Source organism: Garra rufa, chromosome 16 (assembly GCF_049309525.1).
Source record: "Garra rufa chromosome 16, GarRuf1.0, whole genome shotgun sequence".
In the NCBI taxonomy this organism is placed as follows: domain Eukaryota; kingdom Metazoa; phylum Chordata; class Actinopteri; order Cypriniformes; family Cyprinidae; genus Garra; species Garra rufa.
In genome coordinates this window covers 18,144,286-18,162,559 of record NC_133376.1, presented here as the reverse complement: position 1 = coordinate 18,162,559, position 18,274 = coordinate 18,144,286, and the positions used below count along the sequence as shown (strand labels likewise).

Below are 18,274 nucleotides of genomic sequence, written 5' to 3'. Positions count from 1 at the left end.
CACCTCACAAATGGGGGTTCCTCCTTCAGAGAACTAATTATAGTCCAGCAGTTGTTGAGAGATCTCAGAGAGATCTAGAAACATGGGTCGACCAACTAGTGTCAAATTCAGTCCATTCACCTAATGTTATTGTACCAGATTAATCCCAGACATTATGGCAAGAAAATACATTTTAAGCTAAAGCAGCTTGTCACATGACATACAATACAGTGTATTAAATCAAGTACAATAGATAGTTTAGCAACTTTATTGAGCAAACAAAATGAACAGCTAGTAGAGCTATTAGTTGATCGGTCATCCATTGAGAGCTTCCAATCACATATATTCAGTGCAACGAGAGAACAGTGTTTAGGAGGATAGACGAACTAATAGCTCCCCATTCTAAAAACATCAAAAGGAGGAGAGAAAAGGAGTAACAAAATAAGTTCTCAGACTCTAAAAGTGGACATGTATTCGCTTAACATCGTCTGCAGATATTCATTTTTGGCAGACCACAGACCAATTACTTTAATTGTTCCATTAACATGCAAAATATATATTTTTCGTAACTGCTGATACAATGACGTGACTGATTTGGTAAGAAACAGTCAGTTAGAAGCAAGAATATATTTCACAGACCATAGTTCTCATTGCTATTGTAAAAGCATATAAAAACATGTAGGCCAACCGAGCGACAGATCGACTTTTTCGAGGTACGCTGGCACCTGCAGAATCGTTGTTTCTTTTTCTTAAATAGCACCTCTAGCCAGTGGCGTGAGTCAGAAGCGTTCGATGGTTTCACCTTAGTTATGTTTTGTTTCTTTTTCTTATCTCAATAAAAAAATGGGTGAGCTCGTCGTTAAAACATGCTTCTTTGACACGAGCATTTTTCTGAACATAAAGTCGGTGATCTCTGCAATGTTGTGGTCTTTTTTACAGCATGTGAATGAAGGTTAAAGGGGGGTCAAAATAACCGAGTAGAACTGATATTGTCTGAATACACGGAGAACTGTCAATTCATTGAGGGGACGAAAAAAAAGTTTTTTTTCCAGCTATACTGCAGATTGGTCTGATGTTCTTCAGGTATCACATGGCGTACTTTTGAGTCCATTCCCGAGCTATTCTGTTGTACCTGTGCGAGAGACAGAGAAAGAAAGAGAAATGAAATGTGGCATTGGCGCAAACGCTGTTGCAGAGGCAGTGTCACACATGCTGGGTAAGCTGAGCGTCTGCCAACTTGGCTCAAGCCAACATAAACAAAGTGCAGAGACGGCTCAAGGTCAAACACAGTGGCATCCTCTTTACTTTTACAATGCAACTCCAAACATTACCTCTGTTGTTTACTTTGATGATAGTGAAAGACTCAACTGTTTACCTCAACTAAACCTTTTGTCATTAAACCTATATTAAAACCATACAAATTAAAGGGATAGTTCAGCCAAAAATAAAAATTCTGTTATTATTACTCACGCTCATATTGTTCCAAGACCTTCGTTCATCTTCAGAACACAAATTAAGATATTTCTGACAGCAATGTAATTACCACGTTTAAGGGCCAGAAAGGTAGTAAGGAAATTGTTAAACTTGAATCTACTAGAATAAGTGTGCAAAGAAAACAAAAATCTTGTCTTGTGAGCATGCGTCAACTGACACGGAAGAAATGGTTGAATAACGTTACTTTTGTTTTCTTTGCTCACAAAAATTATTCTCATAACCTTATAAAATTACAGTTGAACCACTGATGTGACCATTTTATCAATGTCCTTACTACCTTTCTGGCTCTTCAATGTGGTAATTACATTGCTGTCTATGCAGTCTATCAGAAAGCTCTCAGATCAAAAGTAACTCAATTTGTGTTCTGAAGATGAATGAAGGACTTACATGTTTGGAAAGACATGAGGGTTAGAAATTAATGACAGAATTTTCATTTTTGCGAGAAATAACCCTTTAAAAAAAACAAACAGGTCATAACTGGCTGGTATGTGTAGGAACTAGGGCTATCGATTAATCGCATATTAATCAAAAAATACATTTGACTGTGAAAATACCCACAAAAGATTATTTAAAGCTATTTTTGTGTTAAATGAGAAGGTAGCAAGTAGAAATTACAAATTGCAGCTTTAAAAAATAAATATTTTACTTGATTCAGCATACAATTTATTAAACAAACATGTAAACCTAATGTAAACTATGGAACGTAAAAGAAGATAATTTGAGAAACATCTCAGTATTTATAATAATATAATGAAAGTCATGGTAACCAAAACAGCTTTGTTACCAACAGTCTTCAAAATACTTTCTTTTATGTTCCATGATAGAAAGGTTTGAAACAACATGAGGGTGAGTAAATGATGACAGAATTTACTTTTTGGGGGGTGAACTATCCCTTTAATGTTATTATTATTATTTAATGAAATAATACTCTAAATAAGAAACTAAACCTGCCAGCAGGTGGTGGTAAATATCTTAATGAGCCATTTACATGATTCATTCAAAACGTGGATTCATTCAGAAACCAGCCTAGGTGAGTTATTATTCACACCAGTTTATCTGCAAACATGTCCCATGCACAACATTGATTTTAGTAGTCAGGAAATAAAATAAATGACACTTTTTTTTAACCAGCTATACACTACCAGATTTGTTTTACGTCAATTTTTTTGTTTTGAAACAAGTCTATTATGCTTGATAAGGCTACATTTACATGGAGATCAAAATTAGAGAACAATCTATAAATACTTGATTTTTTTCTGGAATATTTTTAGTCTTCATCGCTCAAAATTTGTTGGAATATTGGCCGTACTGTTGTTATACCACTGTTCAACTAACATGTTTGACAAAATATCCAAGGAATTTTAACAAAAACCTTTGTTTTGTGAAAAACAGTGATCAAAATTAGAGATCAGTACCCACTGTAGCACGAAAGAAGATTATAACTAAAATTTTGGAAGGTTACAGATGTCAAAAATTTGTAGGAGGTGTAGAAGTCTTTGCTTTGAATGACTTTAGCATATCTGCAAAGGCAGGACATCACTAGTTTCTCAGTCTGCTCTGGTGTGATCTTGATCCACTCTTCTTCCACTCTCTTCCATAGTTTAGTAACTGTAGTGGGTTTCTTAGCCATAACTTTGTCGTCAAGGATTTTCAGTCAAGCTTAGATCAGGACTCTGGTCTGGCCATTTCATTATTTCAGTGTTCTTAGCTTCAACAAACTGCTTTACCCACCTCGCAGTGAGACTAGAGCATTGTCTTGCATGAAAACTGCAGACTGATTGAGAGATGCTTGCAGGGAAGGTACTGCATGTTGCCTCCATCTTTAACCAACTTCTTTGAGCTTCAGTCTTTCCTCAGTTTGACAGCAAACAAAATGGTTTCCATCAGATGGAAACAGATCCTTTCCCTGTTCAGCAGTGAACTGGCAAGCAATTCCAGCTGCAGTGTTAAACCCATTCCCCATTGAGAGTCTCTGCATTATCCTGCCTTCCCATGCTGTTGTCTTGCATAGACACCAGGCTTTTTGGAGGACTTAGTGTCATTGTAAACCTGCAACATTTGAGAATTACAGATTTGGAATGGCAGTTTTTCCCGTGGTGGCATCCCTTTGGCCTTCATCGAGGACAACCTCCTGTAGCAGGCTTTCAGTCACCTTACAGCTGCCCGCCTCTTTCAATCTCAGTGAAAATTAAAGGAATGCTGCCAGTTTAATAGAGTTTGTCATATAGTTAAGGAAATCAGCACTAGTTGTCAGATTTCAACTTGAAGGGTTCTCTAATTTTGATCAGAGTTCTTTGTCAAATTTCTCACTTAAATTTTTTATACTATGCTTCAGAATTCAATTAATTTAGGAAATATGCTTAAAACTGCCCTTCTATTCCTGTTAGGATAACTTCAAATAGGATGAAGCAGTGACCTTGAAATGTAGGAAATTATAGGTTGTTCTCTGATTTTGATCTCATGTGTAATAAATTTTTCAAAGCTGCATCCAGTTATGAAGACCATCAATAACATTAGAGCACCAAGCAGTAGAAATGCCAACCAGTGACCAACAGTATTGCAACCCGGTGATGTCCAGAGATTAGTAAGCCTTTCATGCTCACACAAAGACACTCTTTCCCATGATGCCTTGCTCACCCTATAACATGGCATATTTCTCTGTCCATTCCCTGGCTAGTTTATTATACCTGAGAGGAGACATCACACTAGCAATTCACACTACCTAAAAGGCATCAGCCTAGGTTTTATTAAAATGTGTTTTTTGACTTAAGACACACAAATATACTTACTTTTCATTGTCTGTTTTATAGATACGTGCTATCTCTGGCACTAATGGATCATCTGGGTTTGGATCACATAACAGTGAGCAGATGGACAATAGAACTACAACAGAAAAGAAGAGAGCGGTTGGCCTGTGTCATAAACATTATCAGTGCTTATCTTGGCGATCCCATTAAAAGATACTTTAGTAAAGTACATTATTGTTTGTTGGCTCACCTTTAGAGATAGTTAACGCAGGAGACCACTGCGACCTTAGAATATCCAAACAGATGCTGCCATTACTGTTAATATTTGGGTGATAAATTCTTGTGGTGAATGCAACCTATAAATTAGAGGATGAAACAGACAATCAGACCACATAATTTTCAAACCTACTGTACATCCTCAGGATATATGTGACCCTGGACCACAAAACCAGTCTTAAGTCGCTGGGGTATATTTGTAGCAATAGCCAAAAATACATAGTATGGGTCAAAATTATTGATTTTTTCTTTTATGCCAAAAATCATTAGGAAATTAAGTAAAGATCATGTTCCATTAATATTTTTTGTGAAATTCCTTCTATAAATATATAAAAATGTAATTTTTGATTAGTAATATGCAGTGTTAAGAACTTAATTTGGACAACTTTAAAGATGATTTTCTCAGTATTTTGATTTTTTTGCACCCTCAGGTTCCAGATATTCAAATAGTTGTATCTCAGCCAAATATTGTCCTATCCTAACAAACCATATATCAATGGAAAGCTTATTTATTGAGCTTTCATATGATGTATATATCTCAGTTTTGTAAAATTTAACCTTATGACTGGTTTTGTGGTCCAGGGTCACATATCAGCAGGTTTCTGTAGTGGCATCTGCCTACAGTAAGTGCTGGGAATCCAAAATATCATGAAACAATCTCAATCTTACAGAGCAATCTGTAGGTTGTTAAAATAGTTAATTATTCTTGCCTTAGGTGGTTTGAAAGGGTAGTCTGTAGGAAAATGAATGGTCAAGAAAAACACACCCCCTTGATATGGACTGTCATTCTGTAAAGAAACAAATACCAAACAGCAGAGCAGATTATTAGTAAACTCAGTTAATACTGAACGCAATGCAGACATCACAGGCAAATAAATGTCACAATTCATCATTAATATGCATATCCACTTACAGGTCCCATAATTGTTGCTTGCCAGTGAAACACTGCAAATAAAGAATAAGAAATGTCTCATTAAGGTGAGTTCAGTGACATGCTCTGAGGCAGGTAATGAAAACAAAGAGCGAAATTACTCACAGTCATCTCCAACCGGTCCTGCTGAGCACTGCGCTGGAGGGTCCCGGCCCAGATCAGTCAGTTCCTAAAGAGAGAGAGAGAGAGAGAGATAGGATGCATCAGTACTGCACAGAAGCTTTCCAAATAAATTCTGGGAATCAGTCTTTCATTCATTCATACAGTTTCTATACATTACATTCCTGAGGAAAAACGTCAAAGTGAAAAAAGGAAAAAAGGACAGAATTGTTAGATATAATTTCAGAACAGCAAGATGTAAACTTGGAATTGCAAGACAAAAAACTCAGATTATGACAATTATGGAAAAAATAAAGTAAAAATTGTGAGATAAAGTCACAATTACTTTTTTAGGCTTCTATACAAGACACTCAGTACAAATATTCAGTCATCATGAAATTCAACTATTATTTTCTTTTGTTGACTATATGTTAATGTCTTTTATGTGAAACATCTTATTCAAGTCAGGACTAAACGAAAAAAAATTGCATTTTATGATCCCTCTTACTTTGGTTAAATAATGAACATTTTGCAGATTCTGCAAGGGGTATGTAAACTTTTGACTTCAATTGTATCCGTTCTTCGATAAAAAATCTAGTGATAAACAGCACTAGAGGAGGTTTTCTAAAGAATAGTACCCAAAAACTTTAATCATGGTAAAGTAACTTAAGTAATATGTTTGTTTGAATGTTTATGCATTAAGGATAACTATAACAAAAAAAGTCAGATTATGACAATTATGGGAAAAAAAAAGTTGCAACTACTTTTTTTAGGCTTCTATACAAGACACTCGGTACAAACATTAAGTCATCATGGTGGGAATCGACATAGTTGAACAACTGGTTCATAACGTAGAAAATGACTAATTTCAAAATGTAGTCTTCTGCCACTATCAAGTCATAAGTGAGACATGACACCAGTTATAATAACCCAATTGTATCAGACTCTTTTAATTTGCTGGATGAGCAATCTGATTTGGACTCAAAGTACATTATCAGTCATTGTGTCATTTAACTGGTTCTATTTAAATCCACATTTAGACACTGAAATCTAAGATGTCTCTGTAGGAAACAGACTTGATGAGGCCCTTCATTTTAATCCAGATTTTACACTGATGCATTCCTCTCCCAGACAGATAATGCAATTTATGAACTGTCACAACTAGATGGCTTCTTCTGTCCCAGAGGCCCAAACTGTTGATTCTGGAGAACAATCAAAGCGGAGACTCATGTGTCATCAGAATTAGATGGGAACAGTGGACAGATTATCCTTTAATTTCACTCACTCTCACCCTCACTGATCTGAATACTGAAAGTTTTCTCCACTGGAAAAACCACAGGCAGCAGTGTCATCTTCTTAATGCAACTTTACAAAAAACATCAACAGAGGTTGATTGAGTAAAATGTTATTTTGTTTCCTCACAGTCTCATATATCCACACACCAAAAAATGGAACAGTTCAAGTTGTTTTGATTTTGGTGTCAGAATGTGGGTCGTATTTAAATAAAGTCTGTTGCGATGCATCCATTTGTACCTAGTTTACAGACATTTTGGCCCATTGATAATTAACTTTTTTCATTTACAGTTGAAGTCAAAAGTTTACATGCACCTTGCAGAATCTGAAAATGGTAATTATTTTACAAAAATAAGAGGGATCATACAAAATGCATGTTATTTTTTTATTTAGTACTGAGCTGAATAAGATATTTTACATAAAACATATATAATAAACATTTACATATAGCCCACAAGAAAAAAAGAATAGTTGAACTGTTCAACTGTTCAAAAGTTTACATTCACTTGATTCTAAATACCGTGTTGTTACCTGAATGATCCACAGCTGTATGTTTTTTTTTGTGATAGTTGTTCATGAGTCCCTTGTTTGCCCTGAACAGTCAAACTGCCCACTGTTCTTAAAAAAAATATCTTCAGGTCCCACAACTTCTTTGGTTTTTCAGCATTTTTGTGTATTTGAACCCTTTCAAACAATGACTGTATGATTTTGAGATTTTTGCACTCATATGCAACTATTACAGAAAGTTCAAACCCTCACTGATGCTTCAGTAGCAAACATTACGAGCCAGGGGTGTAAACTTTTAAACAGAATGAAAATGTAAATTTTTTCTTATTTTGCCTAAATATCAGCATATGAGTCCCTTAGTTGTCCTCAGTATAAAAAAAGATAAATCTCTAAATCATACAGTCATTGTTGGAAAGGGTTCAAACTAAGAATTTGTGGGACCTGAAATACCTCTGTCAAGAACAGCGGGCAGTTTAACTGTTCAGGACAAACAAGGGACTCATAAACAATTAACAATAAACAAAAAACACAGCTATGCATCATTCAGGTAACAACACAGTATTAAGAATCTAGTCATTTTTATAAATTCAACTATTATTTTCTCTTGTGGACTGTATGTAAACATCTTTTATGTGAAATATCTTATTCAGATCATTACTGAATAAAACAATAACATGCATTTTGTATGATCCCTCTTATTTTGGTTAATTAAAATTGTGCAGATTCTGCAAGGTGTATGTAAACTTTTGACATCACCTGTATCTGTTCTTCAATATAAAATCTAGTGATAAACAGCACTAGAAGAGGGTATGTAAAGAATACTATCCAAAAATTGTATTTACAGTAAAGTAACTTATTTAATATTTAATGTTTAATGTATGGATGAATACGCAATCTTTAAATAACAGCCATTGATTAAATGATAAATACGTTGCTAACAGTCAGACATAAAATTGAATTGAATTGAACTGAAGTATTTACACTACAGTTCAAAACTTTAGGGACATGAGATTTTATTATTATATATTTTTAAAGAAATTAATACTTTTATTCAGCATCAATGCATTAAATGGATCGAAAGTAACAGAAAGGACATTTATGTTGTTTTCATATGTTGTTCTTTTGGAAATCAAAGAGTCCTTAAAAATGTATTATGGTTTTTACAAAAATATTAAGCAGCGCAACAGTTTCTACACTAATAATAAATGTTTCTTAAGCAGGAAATCACTATCTTAGAATAATTTCTGAAGGATCATGATACACTGAAGACTTCTGAAAATTCAGCTTTGGCATCACATGAATAAATTACATTTTAAAATATATTAAAATGCAAAGGAGTTATTTAAAATGGTAAGAATAATTTCACAACATTACTGTTTTTTGATAAAATAAATGCAGTTCAGACACTTCTATTTAAAACAATGTTATTATTAGTAGTATTTTTCATAATAATAATAATAATAATAATGAGTATTAGCATAATGATTACATTGTTAATATATTAACAATAATATTTATCAGAATTAGCTTTATAAAAGCAATAATGGCACTAAGCTCCTGCATGTCAGCACTTGATCAACATCTTCAGGCAGTTTCAGTGTTTGTGCTTTGGCTACATTTCTAGGTGAAATGGGTCAAATGGGTGTTCACAATAAGGTGAGTGTTGGTTTAGTAATGGTTTAGGTAATAACGACAAATGTTGGCATAATAAACCAGTATTCTCATCTGTAGCCACACCTAGGCATTAAGACAACAAGGAAATAACTACCGTTCAAGAGCTTTCGCTCTCTCTTTATGAGAAAATACAGTGCCTATATAAACCACTTCTGAGAAAATAGCACATTTCTGAGAATTCATGTATGTGAAGTGCAGACAACCCTCTGGCGGCGCTTGCCTGTGCGTGTAAGCATGTGAGTAGACAGGAAATAGAGGTCAGAGGTTTCTTTGATGATCAGGGTGTCTAAGGTGGAAACATCAAAACAAACACAGGTAGTCTGTTTAGCTCATAATATTATTTACAAGTTGCACATCTGTGAATATAAAACCAGTTGACACAACAAATTTCTATTATTTATAGCAGAATCAAATTTGTTTCATGATTAACAATTTTTGCAACACCTCTGTTACTGAACTGAATCAAAACTGAACTGAGTTAAGCTGAAGAATGACAACATTGTCTTCTCTAGACCTGCTTCTAGCTAAATAAACCTTGTTTCATAAATGTTAAAATTCAGTTTCCGAACACTCAGCTGTATTGTGCATTATATAAATATATAAATTACAGTCAAACTAAAATTTATTCAGACACCATCAGACATATCACAGTTTATTTCCTCAAGAGTTCAACTGTGTCAGAACAAATTTGATAGACTTTGATAGAAAGGTATGTAACAAAACATGGTCAGGTCACAGTGTAAAATCACATTTTTGGTCGCAATTTTTAATAAATTTTACTCGTAGTCCACTGTATGAAGAATTTTTGGGTAATATGTCACAGTTTACTTCATTTTGCTATCCTCACTTACAAAAATTAACTATAGTGTCCTGCACCCAAATAAATATCAAATTATATATGGTGTCTGAATAATTTTCGGTTTGACTGTATATATATATATATATATATATATAGCTCAACAGAAATGGCATAATTTAACTACATAAAGTGAAAAGTCAGTTTGAAAATCTGAGATTCGCTTAGATTGATCTCTGAGCTATTAATAAGGAACTAACCAAACCAAACTAGGAACTAAACAGTGTCACAATCCACAGAAGAAGAACAACAACGCTGGAAAGTTAAATCAAGGACGTTCTTAATTCGTAGGCAACATTTCAGCTTGTTATATGGCTCACAAAACAACAAAAAATAACACAACCAAATTACAAGTGTTTCAAGAAGTAATTTCATTTTCTGTTATGCCTAATCAAAGCAGTGTGGATGACGTAGGTGGAGGTGAGCCTTCCGGAGAATCAAAGTACGACACCAATTCAGCTAACCAATATAGGACAGTGTGAACATAGGCACTAAGAGTGGCAGCTATTTTTACGTCTGTATACTTTAGACGAGGGTGTGGGGAATAAACCAGCCCTGCCATCACTTGAGAGATCCATGGCTGGTATTTTCAACCAGACGTCTGTGTGCCCACTTGGCATTTGCTGTCCTTAAATTCTCAGCTCAATTTTCAGTTTCCACCATGCTTCACATTTCCCTATTAAACAAGCCAAAGGCCTGAAAACTGCTTGATATGAGAGTAACAAGCCACAGAAACATGGGACCAACTAAGTATTTGGCCGTCAGCCCACAAACAATCTGCTGTGTCAGTCTAACTTATAGAAGCTCTCAAAGTCAGCGAAAGAGGGGAACATCCTGTCGCCAAGTTCAACAACTATTGTGCAACTACTTCACACTGGTATGGGCCGGATATATCTAACTGGAGTATTCGTAGTAGCTTTCCAGGAAGAACTTCCAGCAATGACGCAAAGTTGTGGCGTTTACCAAAATGATAGAACGTCACTATTACAAGGGACAACAGTAACTAATAAGACGCCTGTGTTATATGGCCAAAAGATTATATCTGAACCAGTTAAGGCAAATCTTGCCCCAATAAGTAACGTCTGTGGCCGAGATGATTCAGAAATATTATTCATCTGAATCAACACAATGAGTTCAAGCATGAGAAATCACATAAGGTTCTGTTTAACTGGATGTGACTCACAGAGGAAATACATCCACAATAAAATCCTCCTTATCCACCTTGTAAAATCTGATTCCAGTATTTCCTTCTTTTTGATACAAGACATGTTGTAAATGGTTATGTTTTATGTATTACAATGTGGCACTTGTTATTAAGGTTGTGTAGATAGATTATTGATTAAAAAAACATATTGATGATAAACACAAATAGATAGATAGATAGATAGATAGATAGATAGATAGATAGATAGATAGATAGATAACAATGTTAGAATTGGCATTTTGAGGAACCAATAATACAACAAACAACATTCAGATAAATAACAACAATAACAGTAATAAAACAAAAACAGTCAAGCTTCATAACCAAGCCTGCTATCCTCATAGCATTTGCTAACGTCTACATCGTTTACATATCAAACAAAAACCCAAAGGGTTTGGGAAATTATTTTAAAATAATTAACATAGAATATAATATTTTACCTTGTGAATTCGTTTTAATGCCATTTTGTGTGTGTAATGGGCTCCTGAGGCCGAGGAAAGAGATTTATCCGGCTAGCTGCGGTTAGCTGTGCTTGCTAGCCAGACACTAAAGATCCAACAGAAACCCGACGAGACTGAAACGGAAACGAACAAAATAAGCCGTTAAAAAGGACTGACAGAATCCCAGCTATTCGACCGATAATAATCCCGACAAGAATGAAAGTTATATTGAGTATGAACGGGAAGGCCTGCGTTTCAACACTGAACACTTGTATAGGTATGTGTGTGTCTCCACCTCCTCTGATCTCTCTCTCTCTCTCTCTCTCTTACTCTCTCTCTCTCTTTACAAAATGTCCTCTTTCTTACTCCCTCTGTCTGTCCTGACGTCTATGCACAGCATCAGTTTACGGAAATGTTGTGTTAAATGATGGAAGCAGTGACTAATAGTGAGGAAAAGACATTATGAAACCGTCTTACAAAATATGAGGATTTGTGCCAGGGTTTCTCTTATTTTAGTAGCAAAATCTAGTGAGCTGTCTAGTTCCTAAATAGACAGCAAATCAAAGTCAAATGTATTGTTCCACCACAAGGAACAATTTCATCTTGGGAATTTAAATTTATATTGACCTAAATGTTGTCCTGTGACTTATAAAAGGAGTTCATTTGACCCAAAAATTAAAATTAATGTTTCTTCATTAAGAAATTTAGTGAAATGTAGCATAAGGTCACTTGGTCATCAATGGAACCTCTGCATGAATGGGTGCCGTCAGAATTAGAGTCCAAACAGCTGATAAAAACATCACAATAATGCACAAGTATAATCATGACTCCAGTTCATCAATTAACGTATTGTAAAGTAAAAATTTGTGTTTGTAGGGGGAAAAAAACATAATTAAGACAATTTTAACTTAAAACCGTTGCTTCCAAACTAAAATATGGATCCTATAAATCGTGTTTTCTGAATCAGGAGAGAAATATGCACAGATTAACCACCCTATACAAAAGAAAATAGTTCAAAACATTTGTAAGCATATAAATCAATGGATTTTGATGTGAAAGGACAACACGGGATGGACATTTTTTACTGGAGGAAGCGTTATGGATTATGGACTATTTTGGCCAGAAGTGGTTTAAAGTTTAAAGTCTTGTTTACAAACAGGCAGCTTTTAACATCACAAGACAATAATTGATGGACTGGAGTGGATTATTATGATGTTTTTATTAGCTGTTAGGACTCTCATTCCGATGGCACCCATTCACTGCAGAGGATCCATTGGTGAGCAAGTGATGTATTTGTGGCTGCTTTATTTACTGTTTTACAGTCATTCCTGGGATTTGGTGCGTTTTGTGTCCCCAAGATCATGATATTATTGCCTTAAAATTTTAAACATCAATTTTAAAGTTGTCTTTGACGTAAAAAAACACCTTGAGAACTTTAAGCATATTTAAGTTTTTATTTATATATAATTCTAAACATTTTACAGCATTTTAAACCACCAAATATCACATTTTTTTCTATGTCCCCAGTCTGTGTCTGCCATTTTCATGACGAATACAACACCTAATATGAGTGATTTGTTTTTCACCTTGTTTGGTATAACAGTAATAGTTTTTTTATGTATATATATTTTCCAAGTATTAAATTCATACAAATAATAATGGTTAGCTTGTCCCTCAAAATATAGTCCACCCTGTTATATTCGACTACTTGCCCTTTAAATGAAAGTTAGGAAAAAAAGGAAATTACATCCTATCAAACAGCTGACATAATTTCCTTGAAGGTAAAACAACTGGGGGAAGGTGAATGAGAACTTCTGTTTTGTTAACTGTCTATTTTTACTTATTTTATCTTTCCAATCTGATGTGGTCAACTTCAACATGTCCAGCCTATTAAGGGAAATATGAAAAAAGTAAATAGTAAAAAAAGTTTATTTGACAGACCTTCTGTGGTGACATTTTTTGCTCATGGCAGATTTTAGGTCAAATGGAAACAGGCTGGAAACATTTAGCGTACATAGTGATAGTGACAACAATTGATGTTTAAGTTGAAGAAGTAGTGTAGTTAAACTTTTTTAAATTTTACATATTTATAAATATTTAAAATGGTTGTGCATTTGTCCCTAACTGCGTGGACATTTATGGTCCTCCTCCTCATAATTGCTTGAATTTATATATCTAACATTTTATATGCCTCATGTTTTACAGCTCTCTATTATGATTACACAAGAACTGATTTGAATAAATGTTTCATTTTTTAAATGTTATGATGTTAAAAAGGCACCGATTCCCAGGAATGACCCAAATACGGTGCTGTATTTATTTCCTTCGCTCTGTGCGCATGCGCATCAGGTGCGCGGCTAAATGGAACGTGCCTTCTGAGCTCTTCTTAACTTTCACGGTAAGTAAATGTGTTTCTAACTTTGCTTGATTTTAGAGCGCTATATGTATTTTGTTGGGGTTTTGGGGGTTGTCAAGCAGTTTTAATACCTGTCGTCTGCGTGAATTGATTGAGAAGGGCGGGTCGTGAGCCACTCATCTAGCGTCACAAGTGTGAAGTGCGCCTCGGCGTTGTGGTAAGTTTGACTGTAGAAGTGGTTGGACAGGAAAACAGGTAAATTATGATACATATTTAGGTGAAGTAGAAAACAGCGTGTGAATTATACAATGACTTTTAGGGAGGAACTTGCGCATCATATCGCAAAAGCTACAACTGTTGTTGTGGTTTTTCACTTATCAACATATATTAGCCTACTCTATATTATAACGAACCCTTCAAGGGTAAAGAAGGAACTGTCAAGCTTGTACCCCTAAAAATACAAATTTAGCTTTTTTTCTGACAGAAAGTAAGTTTTAAGTGTAAAAGTATAGCAAAAGTAACACAGATTTAAAAAACAATGGACTTGTGACAAGGCCCCTGAAATAACCATGCCTTCACTTTAAGCTTTAATTAGAGCAGGAGAATTTCCAAGCAAGTGTCTCAGAGCTGGCAAAAGCTATAAAAAGAGTTACTAATATACTTACGATATACAATATAACTACTAAGATGCAGCCTGCAAAAATGACATCTGTGATTGTTGTCCACACTGGAACTACCTACTGTAGCACAATAAAGTCATTAAATTTTTTCCAAGGCACATTTTTACAAGATATGGACTTCTGTGAATCCATACTCTTGTCTCATAAGACCAAGTCAATCATTTCAGGGCCTGTATTCACAAAACATTTTCTCTTACCACTAAGAGTTCTCCTAAATAGCAGTAAAAGTTTTTAGCTAAGTGTTTTCTCTTAAAACCCATTAACAAAGCTGCTGAGACAAACTTTTACCTAGAAACAGAGAGAAGTCTTAAAGGATAAGCTCACTTTCAGAACAAAAAAATACAGATAAAATACTCACCCCCTTGTCATCCAAGATGTTCATGTCTTTCTTTCTTCAGTTGTAAAGAAATTATGTTTTTTGGGGGAAAAGATTTCAGGATTTCTCTCCATATAATGGACATCTATGGTGCCCCTAAGTTTGAACTTCCAAAATGCAGTTTAAATGCAGCTTCAAAGGGCTCTAAATGATCTCAGCCAAGGAAAAAGGTCTTATCTGGTAAAATGGTTATTTTCTAAACAAATTGAAAAATGTAAATAATTTTTAACCTCAATACAGTTAGGGTATGTCGAAAAACTCACATTTTGTTTTCTTCCCCAACTTCAAAATCATCCCGGATTACACAGACTACGCATACGCAACGCAGAGACAAGACACAGCATGAGCATTTGAGGTTAAAAAGTATATAAATTGTCCATCATTTCGCTAGATAAGACCCTTCTTACTCGGCTGGAATCGTTTAGAGCTGTTTGAAGCTGTGTTTAAACTACATTTTGGAAGTTCAATCTTGGGGGCACCATACATATCCATCGTATGGAAGGAAATCCTGACATGTTTTCCTCAAAAAACATAATTTCTTTACGACTGAAGAAAGAAAGACATGAACATCTTGGATGACAAGGGGGTGAGTACATTATCTGTACATTTTTGTTCTGGAAGTAAACTAATCCTTTAAGCTAAGAGTAAGGGCAGGGTTGACCTCGTTCCTATGGATGATGTCAGCATGCTTACTAACTATCCCATAGGGATGAGCACTTCCGAATGGAACGCAGGGTGAGTGTGTCAGATTCAGAAACATATAAAACGTGCAGAGCAGTGGGCCTCGAGGACTGGAGTTGAACCACTGGAATAGAATAATCATGGCTGATTGTAAGATATGCAAACGTAAAAGAAAACCAAACTGGACGCAAGAACATCTGTTACTTCCTGTCCAACTTGTTAATGAAAACAAGAATATAATCAAAGGAAAATTTGGAGTTGGGATAACCTCCAAAACCAAAAAAGTTGCGTGGGAAAACATATGTGTGCTGAGTGTTTCTGAGAAGTTTAAGTTCGGAGGCAGAATTGCCAGCAACAGTCATCTTAGGATAGTTGGGATTTGGTCTTGTGACTTAGGAGTCCTCTTCACTACTCCTATCACAAAATTAGGAGCTAGCTTAAACGCTAAATGCTTTGTGAAATACTCTTAGAGCAAAAAATGTAGGAGTCCTAAGTTTAGGACTGACACACCCATTATTTTTACTATTTTCTCCTAAATCTGCAAGTAATGAGCTACTTTTAGCCTTAAAATGTTTTGTGAATGCGAGCCCAAGGTCCATATTCAAAAAACATTTTATCTTACCAGTAAAAGTTCTCCTAAATAGCAGTAAAAGTTTTCTCTTAAAACCTATTAACAAAGCTGCTAAGATTTTTATGTTTTACTAAGGAATAGAGAGAAGTCACTAAGATTAAGGGCGGGGTTGACCTCATTGCTATGGATGATGTCAGCATGCATATTATGGACACAATGATTGGCTGATAGGGGAGGAGTCTCTGTCAGAGATTTGTTCATAGAAATATTGGAGAGCATTTTTTTTATATTAAAGTTTAAAAAAAAATTGTTGCCACATTTAAATAAAGATTTTAAAATGCAGGCTAAGTGTCAGTAATTAAACAAGTACAGCTGATTGTCAGCCTTTAACATGTGTGCTTCTCATAAACAATTAGCTGATATGCATATAAACAGCATGTTTTATTAACAGAATGGAATAATCATGGCTGACAGTAAGATATGCAAACATAAAAGAAAATCAAACTGGACGCAATAACAGCTGTTACTTACTGCACAACTTGTCAATGAAAACAAGGATATAATCAAAGGGAAATGAGTTAGATTACCTCCAGAATGCGAAAAACATATGTGTGCAAATAGGATAACCTCTAAAACCAAAAAAGGTTGCGTGGAAAAACATGTTTGTGCAAATAAATGAGTGTTTCTTAAAAAGTTCTTAAAAAGGCAGATTGCCAGCAAACGCCATTTTAGGATTTGGTGTTAGTGACTTAGGACTCCTAACGTTTCACAGATTTAGGAGCTAGTTTTAGCATTAATATACTCTTATAGCAAAAAATTAGGAGTCCTAAATTTAGGACTGACACCTAAATCAGCAAGTTATGAGTTACTTTTAGCCTTATGTTTCGTGAATGCGGGCCCAGTGTATTTCACAAAGCATTTTAGCTCTAAAACTACCTCCTAAATCTGTGAAACATTAGAAGTAGATGAGAGGACTCCTAAGTCACTAAGACCAAATCCCAACTGTCCTAAAATGGCTGTTGCTGGCAATCTGCCTTGGAACTAAAACACTCATTTATTTGCACACATTTTCCCACACAACTTTTTTGTTTTTGGAGGTTAATACAATTCCAAATTTTCCTTTGATTATATCATTGTTTTCATTAACAAGTTGGGCAAGAAGTAACAGCAGTTTTTGCGTCCAGTTTGGTTTTCTGGTTTGCATATCTTACTATCAGCCATGAGTATTCTATTCTGTTAATAAAAAAGCTTTATATGCATTATGAGCTAATTGTTTATGAGAAGCACACATGTAAAAGACTGACAATCAGCTGAACATATACTTGTTTAATTAGTGACATTTAACCTGCATTTAACCTCTACAATATTTCTATGAACAAATCTCTGACAGAGACTCCTCCCCTATCAGCCAATCACTGTGTGCTTAGTTAGTAGGCATGCTGACATCTTCCATAGCAACGAGGTCAACCCCGCCCTTAGTCTTAGCTTAAGACTTCTCTCTATTCCTTAGTAAAAGTTTGTCTCAGCAGCTTTGTTAATAGGTTTTAAGAGAAAACTTTTACTGCTATTTAGGAGAACTCTTAGTGGTAAGATAAAATGTTTTGTGAATACAGGCCCAGATCTATACGCATCGAAAATGTTCTGGCGTTGCTAGAGGAGGAGTACAGTGAGAAGTGCCTGGTTCCCACAGTGAAGATAAGTGGTAGTAAAACTCTTCTAGGGATGTGTGAGTGCTGAAATTGTGAGGGAGGTGTGCTTTATCACACACAACTGTGTGATGTAATATAAAAACTTGAAACAGAAGATGCTACCTTCTCCACATTCCCTACATTGTTGGCCATTTTTCAACATGACAATGATGATATGCATTCTTCCAAGGTGAAATTCTTCTGTGGAAATGTATTTCACCCAATCTTGATACTTGTAGGGGATTCTGTAGAGACAAGTTGAGCAACACTACCCATTAAAGACCGGGGGTCCGTTCTTCGTACCTCGCTAACTAAGTTAGCTGGATTTGATTGTTGACTATTTGGCATGATCTTGGATTGTTTGGTTCTTCGAAGCTCATCCTGGACTTGCTGTCATAGCAACAGCTGCGCAAGCCTAAACC

The 18,274-nt window shown here is 35.2% G+C and overlaps 1 protein-coding gene across 2 annotated transcripts; it reads right to left on the bottom strand.

Moving 5' to 3' along the window:
* Positions 1–231: 231 nt before the first annotated feature.
* On the bottom strand, positions 232–11,828 carry ube2d2l (ubiquitin-conjugating enzyme E2D 2 (UBC4/5 homolog, yeast), like). Of its 2 annotated transcripts, XM_073820834.1 has the most exons (8): positions 11,501–11,828; positions 5,533–5,596; positions 5,410–5,441; positions 5,207–5,284; positions 4,471–4,576; positions 4,263–4,356; positions 4,111–4,160; positions 232–1,111 (listed from the first exon to the last, which is right to left on the bottom strand). In XM_073820834.1, the coding sequence occupies exons 1-7, from the start codon at positions 11,522–11,524 to the stop codon at positions 4,112–4,114; spliced, it is 447 nt and encodes a 148-aa protein (XP_073676935.1). In that variant the 5' UTR covers positions 11,525–11,828; the 3' UTR covers positions 232–1,111; position 4,111. The 2 variants fall into 2 exon arrangements, with proteins under 2 accessions (XP_073676935.1, XP_073676936.1); XM_073820835.1 differs by lacking the exon at positions 4,111–4,160 and having other exon boundaries at positions 11,501–11,827.
* Positions 11,829–18,274: the final 6,446 nt, after the last annotated feature.

What these genes read in the sequence shown, in the direction of transcription:
- ube2d2l (XM_073820834.1), bottom strand. Translation starts at nt 11,524, where the DNA reads ATGGCATTAAAACGAATTCACAAG. An exon ending in ACCCTTTCAAACCACCTAAG is followed by an intron (nt 4,577 to 5,206) that starts GCAAGAATAATT and finishes TCTAATTTATAG; the next exon opens with GTTGCATTCACCACAAGAAT. An exon ending in TGCGTTAACTATCTCTAAAG is followed by an intron (nt 4,357 to 4,470) that starts GTGAGCCAACAA and finishes TTTCTGTTGTAG; the next exon opens with TTCTATTGTCCATCTGCTCA.